This window comes from Nicotiana tabacum, chromosome 4 (assembly GCF_000715075.1).
Source record: "Nicotiana tabacum cultivar K326 chromosome 4, ASM71507v2, whole genome shotgun sequence".
Taxonomy (NCBI): domain Eukaryota; kingdom Viridiplantae; phylum Streptophyta; class Magnoliopsida; order Solanales; family Solanaceae; genus Nicotiana; species Nicotiana tabacum.
Window position 1 is genome coordinate 58847248 of NC_134083.1, and position 11073 is coordinate 58858320.

The 11073-nt window shown below is 38.0% G+C and overlaps 1 protein-coding gene and 1 long non-coding RNA gene across 3 annotated transcripts; one reads left to right on the forward strand and one right to left on the reverse strand.

Annotated features, from left to right (window-relative positions):
• The first annotated feature begins 665 nt into the window (after nucleotides 1–665).
• On the forward strand, nucleotides 666–6182 carry LOC107784931 (uncharacterized). 2 transcript variants are annotated; one of them, XM_016606128.2, is made up of 8 exons: nucleotides 666–1083; nucleotides 1639–2910; nucleotides 2997–3087; nucleotides 3211–3368; nucleotides 3458–3509; nucleotides 4094–4173; nucleotides 4274–4367; nucleotides 4621–6182. In XM_016606128.2, the coding sequence occupies exons 2-8, from the start codon at nucleotides 1735–1737 to the stop codon at nucleotides 5157–5159; spliced, it is 2190 nt and encodes a 729-aa protein (XP_016461614.2). In that variant the 5' UTR covers nucleotides 666–1083; nucleotides 1639–1734; the 3' UTR covers nucleotides 5160–6182. The 2 variants fall into 2 exon arrangements, with proteins under 2 accessions (XP_016461614.2, XP_016461613.2); XM_016606127.2 differs by having other exon boundaries at nucleotides 741–1083; nucleotides 2994–3087.
• Nucleotides 6183–7659: 1477 nt separating this feature from the next.
• On the reverse strand, nucleotides 7660–11073 carry LOC107784929 (uncharacterized). Its single transcript, XR_001647773.2, has 2 exons — nucleotides 10726–11073; nucleotides 7660–7944 (listed from the first exon to the last, which is right to left on the reverse strand). It is a non-coding gene; the product is annotated as an uncharacterized LOC107784929 (long non-coding RNA).

The window sequence follows — 11073 nt, forward strand, 5'->3', positions numbered from 1 at the left end:
CGCAAAAAAAAACCAAATAATTAAAGTGGACCGAAGGGAGTAGCATACATCAAATTAATACAACACCAATATCCAAAAATGGATTCAGGATTTTAACTTTAAATATTGTTGGCACTAAACTCATTATAATTTTATAATTATAATTTCAAATATAATATTTATGAATTCTTACCAATTTTCACATAAAAATCTATTCCCTCCGTTTCAATTTATGTGAACTTATTTCGTTTTTGGTCCGTGCAAAAAAGAATGACCACTTTCCTTATTTGAAAATAATTTACCTTTATACAATGATTTATAGCCACACAAAATATATGTGTCTCATTTTACATTACAAGTTTAAAAGTTTTCTCTTTTTTCTTAAATTTCGTGCCCAGTCAAATATGTTCACATAAATTGAAACGGAGGGAGTATATTTTATGTAGATAAATATTAGGGTAAGATGAACCTATGCAGAAGTGCTGGATCTATCCGACAATAACAATGAATTAATTGCAAGCAAGCTGGGAGCATTACATGAATCTTTATGTCTATGTCGCTCCATTTAATCCTTCATTTAATATGTATTAAGTAAAAGATATTGAGAAATTAAGAAAAAGGAGAAAAGGTTAACTCCGTTCAGAAAAAAAGCTGGAAAAAAAAAAGAGTAGTTCTGTAATGAGACAGTTGTGGGCGAAAATAGGGTGGCGCACAATAGAGAAAAGTGAATAATAAAAGTACTTTTGTACCAAAGAGACCACACAAACACACACACACAGAAGAGGACCAGAAGCCTATTACTTACTAGTCTCGAAATCTCGTTTCTCGGGCCATCCGTAATCACGAATATCAAGACAATTTTCTTTTTTATTTTTGCCTTTTTATTTTTTCTTCTCAATTATTTCCTTTTTCTTTTATGATAAAAATATTTCCAAGTTTAGATCCTTCTTCTTCCATTAATTACACCTTCTATCTCAGTTTTTAATTTAATAGTCGGTCCTTTCTTTTTTTTGCTCAAAGGGAAAGAAATAGAGGAAGAGAGTGTTGTCTCTGTTACATTTCATTTCCCATCCATTCAATTTCATTGAAACAAGCCGGACCCATGTGAGCACAATCTTCTTTAGCCCTTCAATTTTTACATTTTCTTGGTTCTTTTGTTTGTGATTTATACATTTTTATGTTAAATGATCGTAAATTTTGAATTTTTATTTTTTGGGTGTGTGTGATTATCCTTTGAATGTGATAATGAGTTGATGTCTAACGTATTCACAGTCGTCATCCTGATGGTGGGTTTTTTAGTTTTCGGTGCAAAATTGATTTTGCTTAGGGTTCATATTTCTATGCAGAAGTATAATAGTATTAGGATAAAGGGGTGTGGTGGGGGTTAATTTTTTTTTTGTGGGGGTGGGGTGGGGGGTTACCCTTAATTGAAATTGAAGTATGAGAAGTTATATGATGTGGGGGAGACCAGGTTCAATGGAAGTGGATTGGGATCCATGCTGGATCTATTGTTTTTTTTTATTGTAATGTTAGATATAGTATAATTGTTTTTCTTGTTAGTAAAGTGATGGCTATTATTTTAATCCGTATTAACTCATCTTGGTAGTCGTGTTTTGTGTTTGTTTAACTTAATGCAATTTCTGTTATTTATTTATTTAGGTATTGTGAAGGATGGAATAATTTATAACACATTGCCTAGGGCTTAAAAAGATGATTTCTTGATGTGGGGTTTCATGGGGTGAACTCAAGGTATCAATGGATAGTTTCAGTGATGATGATGAGGAAGGAGAATGTCAATTTTTCGATGCCCCAGATACTATTTCCCAGGTATCTGATATCAGCACTCGGATTCCCAAATCTATTGACAATGATGCCAGCTACCAGTACGATATGTGGGTTAGAACTCCCAGAAGTGTTGGAGAGCGGCGTAGGAAATTCCTTAGTCGGATGGGCTTAAGTGTGAATGGAATGTCTGGAGAAGATCCAGTAGATTTATGCAGAAGCTCCGAATTTGATTTCTCTACTGGAGAGATTGAAAGAATAATGGAGAGTAGTGGAGCCGTTTTACGGTCTTCAATTTTTAAGGACGAATTATCATCTTACCGGTCTGGATTGTGTGGGGAAGCTTTGGGTTTATCTAACAATTTGGGTTCAAATGGGAACTACTTATGTAGAAGTGGGAATGGTGATAGTGGAGTAGGATGCAGTGTTCATGTACATGTTGAGGCAGAGAATGGCCAGCAAAGTAATAACAGAGCTGTCAGATTGGAACGACTGCTAATGTCTCGCGAGCCTGAGAACTCTCCATGTATGTCCCCCGTGATTGGGAAACTTGGACACGGAGAACTGCATAAAAATGGAAACTCTCCGAGGAAACTGAATGGAGTTAAGAGTCGGTTATTAAGTAGGCTACGGTCATTTACATGTGTCGCAAATGGCGAAGGGAAATGTCATGATTTGACGGACAACAGTTCCGACCTTGTTCAGAGGTCTAGAGCTCAGAGGGTTAAGGTTCGCCATTGTAGGAAGCGGCTAAAGGAACTCTCTGCTCTTTTCATGGGGCAAGATATCCAGGCTCACGAGGGTTCAATTTTAACTATGAAATTCAGTTTTGATGGGCAGTACCTAGCTAGTGCTGGTGAAGATAAGATTGTGCGGGTGTGGAAAGTGGTTGAAGATGAGAGATCCAATGAAATTGATATTCCAGAGTTGGATCCTTCGTGTATGTATTTCACAGTGAATCATCTTTCTCAACTGGCTCCGATGGCGACAGAGAAAGACAGAATTAATAAGTTGAAGGGCCTGAAGAAAACAACAGACTCGGCCTGTGTCATTTTCCCCCCAAGGGTCTTCCGAATTCTGGAAAAACCACTGCATGTGTTCCAAGGGCATACTGGGGAGATATTGGATCTTTCATGGTCAAAGAATAATGTAAGCTTATTAGAATGTCTTTGATTTACAATTTTCTGAGTAATTCTGAAAGTAATCTCGTTTCTTATTATGTATTGTTCCAGCAGTGTTTGCTCTCATCATCAACTGACAAAACTGTTCGTCTGTGGCAAGTTGGACATGATCTGTGCCTCAGAGTTTTTTCACATAGTAATTATGGTATGAGCCGACTCCACTCTAGTATACTTTTGTGACTCAGCGTGTGTTAATCGTGATAAGCCATTCTATTACATGTTTGTAGTGTTTGAGTTTCATGCTGCATTATTCTCTTTGGTTTTGCAGTGACTTGCATACAGTTTAACCCCGTGAATGATGAATACTTCATCAGTGGATCAATAGACGGGAAAGTTCGAATTTGGGCCGTTAACAGCTGTCAAGTATTGGATTGGACTGATATCAGAGACATAGTGACTGCTGTTTCCTATCGTCCTGATGGAAAGGTTTACTAATTTTCCCTTTTTAGTCATTGAACTTCTTTAAAGATCAGAAATTTGAGCAACTTATTGAACAAATTATCTGCTTCGCATAGGGTGGGATTATTGGCTCTATGGCAGGCGCTTGCCGTTTTTTCAATGTAGAAGGTAATGGTCTCTCTTTTCGTTGTGGTATTGTTAGTTGTGATTGATATCTCGCAGAGTCAGTTTTTTAATTTATGGCATTGCAATACTATGTGTCAAGTCATTGCTCTTGTTTAGATGGAATGTGGCAGTTGATTGGCCTTCAGATTTGGTTTTAGGAAATGATAACGTTTTGCTAGTTATTGGGAATTGCTTATTCTCATTTTTTGTTTCTCGTCTCTTTTCCTGTGCGGTGACAGCGGTTGCGCTTACCATCAGCACTACTTGGTGTATTGATTTCCTGGACATGTTCCAGCTTTTTGCTTGCTTGGTCTTACTTCAGCCTTCTTTTATTAGTAATTCTTCATAAATCATATAATAAATGTAAATTAAAAGGCATATCTTCATGAGAGCACAATTACCTGAGTAGTATTACTATTTGTAGCTATCATGATTGCTATATCTTAGTGATGTGCTTATTTCTGGAGTATGTCAAATGTGATTGCAAGATTACAAGGAATGTCTAGGAATATTACGACTCAGTATTTTGGTCCATGCTTTAACTGCTAAAATGTGCAATGGGTTTAGACAAAGCTGTACTGTGACAGGTCATGAGATCCATTTAGAGGAGCAGATGTGCTTGGCCAATAAAAAGAAGTCAATTTGCAAAAGGATTACTGGCTTTCAGGTAGCAATATATCACCAAACCACAGTTTGAAGTTCTGCTAATATTAATTTTCTGATTTACCTTGTAATGAGATGCCAATGTAATGTTTCTTCGAATGCAGTTTCTGCCGCAAGACCCATCTAAAGTAATGGTTACTTCTGCTGACTCTCATGTCAGAATCCTAGATGGCATCAATGTGATCGGCAAGTACAAAGGTTTGTTCCCTTTTCTTATTTCAGATAGTAACCCATTTGATGTCTGTTTGCCTGTCATTTGAGTGCTGTGCTTGCTTTATAACGGCAATGAAAATTGATATGTGATTTTGTATGATTGTGGGACATACAGTATACTTATTTTGTTTTTGACTTGGGTACTTGTTGTGATCTCTCCATTGTAGTTTCTAGTTTTAGCTACTTGTAGCTCCTTATCCTCTACTATTTTCTAATTTACTTCTGCTCTGCTCTCTAGGCCAGCGAAATGCAGGAAACCATCTCTCTGCCAGTTTCACCTCAGATGGGAAGCATATTATCTCTGCATCTGAAGATTCTAATGTCTACGTATGGAACTGTGACATTCGCAAAGATGATTATGTTTCGCAACCTAAAGTGGTGAAGTCATCTGAGTTCTTCTCCAGTGATGTTTCCATTGCAATACCTTGGTCCGGCTTGAAAACTGTAAATCCAGATAATGGATGGCACTCAGAGGGAGGACTAAGTCAAAATCCAAATAGTCTATTACCCTTCATGGCCTCTCCTTATCTTTCCTTGGGATGTGAATTGTTCCTTGAGGCAATTCCAAAGGGATCAGCAACCTGGCCTGAAGAGAAGCTTCCCGTGTCAAGTCCTCGGTCTGTGTCTTCTCGGATGTGCAGATCTGAATACAAACTTCTAAAAAGTTCTTGCCAGAGTTCATCCAATTCTCATGCTTGGGGTTTAGTTATTGTTACTGCAGGCTACGATGGGCGAATAAGGTCATTCCATAATTATGGATTGCCTCTGCCACTTTGATGAGTAGTGATGTGATGTAAAGGGGGTTTCTGTAACTGGAAGTTATCTCCTCTTTTGGGAGAATTTACATTGTGGCTGCCCTACTTGAGAACACAACAATTTTCCCCCTAGGGCTTGCAGGGAAGGATTCAACAGTTCATGTTGCAATTTCTTACGCAATGAGAAATGATGTTTGACTAGCCCCTCTAGATATTTAATAGCATGTCCAAAGATAGGTGGTTGTGTGCCGTGCTCTTGCCACTAATTGGTAAATATCCCCTGGCTTGATTCTGGAGATATCTCCTAATTCTAACTTACTGGAGATGGCATACGTGCTGCAAATGGAAGGAATGTTACCCGCAGAAGTGGAGGTAATATTTATATAAATATATCCTGTATTACCGAGGGACCTTGTAGAGGAGCCTCTTTCTTTTGTTCTCTTCATGAGGCTGGGGAAAAGTGTGGTGGTTGAAATTTTCTTTGAGGAATTGTGGAGAACTTCGTCTTTTATGGTAAGTTGGCTGGTCAGAATGATTGAGCTATTGTCCACCATCTGGTTTATTGAAGACGGGATAAACCACATCACGGCTGTGAGAAGGCTAGGGTGGGCTGCTTGTTGGAGCATTGGTTTTTAGCTGCGTAATTGTACCTGAATCCGAGTTACTACTAATGTGATAATGCTTTCAGGCAAGTGTGCTCTATCTCTACTGGAATAGCAGGCTCCTCTTTTCTGGTAAAGTGGGAATTAGAGGGGTATGCCAGTGACATTGGGGTTACACTAACATATAGGTGGCATTTCCAATTTATAGCTTTAAAAATAGATTTAGTAGTGTCACACTCGATCATTCAACACACATATGAAATCGACACACAGTCACTTTGTTATTAGTTATGTACAAAGTAGTTCGGTAGTGTATATGCTTTGTATATGCAGTGAGCCAAGCGCTCTCCTACAAAGTCAAAAATCAAAATAACACCAACTGAACCTTGTGTTAAGGTTCATCAATTTTTGGTATCCAAGTATTGTTGTTGAAGTTCGTGAAATTGAAACTTGCTTATGGCTTCTATTTTTGCCTGTACTTTGGTGAATATGAACAGGCTATCGTGTATCATGTAATTAATAATTGAGATTCTCGCCAACTAGTTTTGTATCAGAAATAGTCTATTAAAATGTTTAGCCAACTTGCGAGGATTGGGTCCATGAATTCGTAAAGCACTAACTAGAGTTAGTTAAGTTGGTGAGAATCATTTGTAAAGCACTTGGCTGAACTGTAACCTTATGTGGTAAGAATGCTGGGAAGAGTAACAGGAAGAATGCCATAGCTAGAGGCTTGCAAAGGGAATTTTCTTTTTTTTTGTTTTTTTACATCTTTGACCAGGGAAATCCAACTCAACAGAAGTAGTAATAGGCCCTTTTAAACATAGTTGCGTTTGAACTGGTGATACTACATTTTGAATGGTCTAATTTCCTTTTAAACATAGCGGCGTTCCATCTCAATTGAATGGTCTAATTTCCTTTTGCTCGGCACAAATTATATTTAAAAAGCAATAAATAAGATTAGTGCCCCTTTCCCACCATTATTTGATGTATGGATATCAGATGTCTGACAAGGTGGGTTGCTCTGATGGTAAGCACTCTCCACTTCCAACCAAGAGGTTGTGAGTTCGAGAGGGAAGGATGCCGATGATCATTTGGAAACAACCTCTCTACCCCAGGGTAGGGGTAAGGCCTGCGTACACACTATTCCCCAGACCCTACTAGTGGAAACAGCCTCTCTACCCCAAGGTAGGGGTAAGGTCTGCGTACACACTACCCTCTCCAGACCCACTAGTGGGATTATACTGGGTGGTTGTTGTATATCAGATGTCTTTCTCGTCTTTTATTCTTTCCTTGAGGTCGTATTCTTCATTGATCTTTTTGTTATTCACTTCCGCTTGCTTTTGTTGGACTAAATCCTCTCTCCTCCGTGTTGTGCGACCTGAATGGTTTCAGATCATATTCTGGAAGTGAAATAAAAAACAACGCTAATAAGCAATTACGCATTACAGTCAGACGTAGCCTATGAGCCAATAACAAACAAGACCGCCAATCGGTCCAGTTATTTTATTCCTCATTTTCTTGTCCATGATCTACCGCACTAAACAGTCTCTTCTTGCTTCCTGAATATCAAAGGCGTTCCCAAACACCGACATCTCCGCTTTTACTCTCCCATTCCTTGATTTGGAACTGGTAACAAATGGATGATTGGCCAAGCTAAAAAGTAAAAACCATAACCCTTGTCCACAGGCCAACAAAAAATCCATTTCATAGCATATTTTGTTTCTTCTATTTTTTGAGAAAAATTTCTTACTTTTATCTAATTAGTATAGATGGTTGCTTAAGCAAATAAACGTTAAAGTAAAAGCCCCACGACCGGAATTTCTTCTTTTCGTTCAATATAAGCAAATGCTTTATTAATCTGGCACCAAGAAGGTGCGATCATGTATAAAAGGTGCACAAACACAGAAGTCGCTATCGGTAAAAACAATCTGTGGATATTTGAAATTCAAGTAGCCCAATGATATGCATGCCATTCTCTGTCACCATAGTTTTCAATAAGACGAGGTGAAGGAAAAGCAAAATGCATACAACAAATGCTTCTAATGTTTGACCTTGTAACAAGACTGTCAACAGACAACACATTTTATACAACCCTATCAAAGAAAAATCAATGTCTACTAACAATGTTACAGCTTATACCAGAGTAAATCCACTCTGTTGTAACCAAAGGACTGCTACGAGACAGCTGCTGCATGAATCCCAGTTCTGAGAAAAAAGAGAAAGGAAAAGGATAAGCTGTCGAGATGAAATAAGGTTGCAAAAGCACCGTGAACATGAGCAAAAAATATGGATTGCAATCAAACTTTTTCAAGTTGCAACACCACCTACTCCCCCGGGAGTGGGTGTGTGGGGGGTTGTGTTATCCCTTAAGTTCGTTATCTAAAGAGTCAATATTTATTTAATTTTATTTCAGCGCCAAAGATGTTAGTTTGAAACAGCACAAAAATTTAGCATCAAAACCCTAGTATGAGACTTGTAGTAACCAAGCCTTCTATTCAGACGAGCTCTTTCTAGAACCAAAGCATTAAACTCTTCTACCAGGAGTCAAAGCAAACAGCCAGAAAGCAGTTCATCAACAGAACTGTGATTTGGCCAAGATGACACTGGTTTGAGATATATAGACATCTCCAAAGTCTTCTATCTAAGCAGCAGTACACACAATCCTCATTCAGTTCAGTCTTTAGATATTCCACCCAGAAGCGTTCCAGACATTGCAGTACTTTATAATTGACCAAATCCTCTCAAAGACAGGCATAATCTAACCAAGTATAGGCTATGGTACAAACTGAGACTTTAAATCCACAGGCAGAGCCAATAACAGTCTTCTTCGCAGAGTAAACACAATTCCACTCAACCTTAATTTCTCTAAATCAAAACATAAAGGTAACTAAAATCTCACTAATAAAGAGAGCTATGTTCCTGGTGAGTGAAGTAACAAAGATGTACTTCATCCAAAACAGATTTCCAGATCATGTCATATCTAAACTAATAACTCCAATAGATCACAGCAAACCATGTGTAGTAACCGCTTTTATAACTCGGCAGACTGCATAATCTAAACTAATAACTCCAATAGATCACAGCAAACCATGTGTAGTAACCGCTTTTATAACTCAGCAGACTGCATAATCTAAAGTGTTAAAATCTTGTTTGACAATGTTAATAGCGTAGCTCTTAAAGCAAAATCCGGAAGTAAAGTATTGCCCTAATCTTAAAGAAGCTTTCTCTTCTGTTACCTACCCTCTATTGATGATTATTTTATTCGCATTTTTACAGGCCTTTAGTTTTGTTTGATGTTGAACATGCCCAACGTAGCTTGACTATCGAATCTTACACTAATTTGAGTGTTAATGGATGATAGGGGTGGTCATGGGAAATGGAATTTGGAGCAAGAAAAGAAGAAATATGGACAAGGAAGAATTCAGTGCCTGGCCTCTGCTCCACGCTGCCAGTAGCACTCAACACTTGGGAATTTTCAAAGAGCAATTTCAGAGCCCAGGCCCACCGCCCACGGTGCCTGTAGCGCCCAAAACAAGAAGTGCAAATTTTCCATTTGTGTCTCGTGGTCCGTCGCACCCACTAGGGCACTCGAGCGTAATCCCCGCGTGAATAGGAAGGGGTATTTTTGTCCTAGAATTTCCCCACAACTTATAAAAGAACTCTAACCTAGTTCTGACTCTGAGGGGGAATTTGACTTTTGGAGCAAGAGAGAACAGCTAGAGCATAATGGGAACAAATTCAATTCTAAGCTTTTCTTCTCTTTTTCTTTTCTTTAATGTTAAAGTTGCTTAGTTTTAGGGAAGTGGTGCTACATGATTGTTCATGTTTGAAGCTTGAATTGATTTATTATATTGGTTTATTTATTTAATCCCGAGCTAAATTATTTGATCGTTTGGCCAACTAATAAATACTGTCTACGAATTTTGAATTGAACTTAGAAATGGAAATTTAAGATTGCAATATGATTGAATAGAACAAGATCTTGAACCTGGACCTCGGGGAATGAATTCGCCGTTCGGGTAGGAACAAACGTCTTGCTTGATTATTATACAATGAATTTTTAATGCGTTCTTGTTAATTCTAATTCTATAGGAATATAAACGTTAGGTTAACTTGAATAGGCAAGCAACTACTCGGAAGAATCTTACGAGCAATATTAACTATGTCAACCAATAACTCAACCGGATTGTTAGCTGACCCATAACCCTGGAATACGTTGTTTTATTGGATTTTACAACCTAAGTTTGCCTTTTCGTTTTCTTTACTTGTTTATTTTCTAGTTTCCTAGAATTTTTAGTTACTTTATAAAACCAAAAGGTCATCATCCATTAAGCAGAACAGAACAATCCTTATTCTCGAACTCAATCAATTGGTTATAACTTGTATTCCTTTTGCGAGGAACAAATGCCGAGTGAAAGTTTTTCAATAGACCACTTCATCCTTATCTATCAAAAAGAATGCTATTAGTATTTTCCCTTGCCAATATACTATTTATCATCAATGACTCCAAGGTTAAAACTTGCATCGGAAACCTCAAGATATTGTTGTTAGCCCAAAATAAAATATCAACAAATCTTTTGGTACTTCTAGAAAACATGCAATACACAACCAATATAAAAGAATTACACATACCTAAACAAAAATAAACAAAAATAACAGATATCACACAAACAAAACACAGATACTGCATTCAATAGTCATAAATGCAATTTGATAACATTGCATGTTTATTCATATATTAACACACATACACAGAGATTGAAGGTCAATACCAATATACCACAGTGTTGATACAATTGACAGCATACTTAATCATCGTCAAAGCAACCAACACAATTACACAAAGCAATCACCACACAACAACTTTGATCCTCATGGTTGCTTCCTTGTTATACTCAACAGATGTTATAACACTAGCAAAAAAACACTCGAAATGCACAATTGAAACAGGTAAATTTGGGAAAAAACAAGAAAAAGAAATTTTACCGAGTAAAGTAGAATTAAACGGGGAGGTTCTCAACGGAGGTAGGATTGGTGGCAGGGGGGCAAGATTCGAGGTGAGAAGGTAGGGTGGAGACCATGAGAGGGCGATCTTTAGCTTCTTCCTCGTCCTCGTCATCGGATTCGGAGGTATTGAGATTCACACACGAGCATCGTTCTAAAGATGCGAAAAATGCCGACGCAACGCTCGTACCGAACCACCTAGCTAAACCGTCGAGCTTTTCGTATGACATGATTGATTGAATTCTGCAAAATTTGATGGATCAAACAGAAAACCCTAATTCAGCGAAGAGAGGGAATTGGGCGAGGAGAAAATGGTCAATAAGGTGGTGG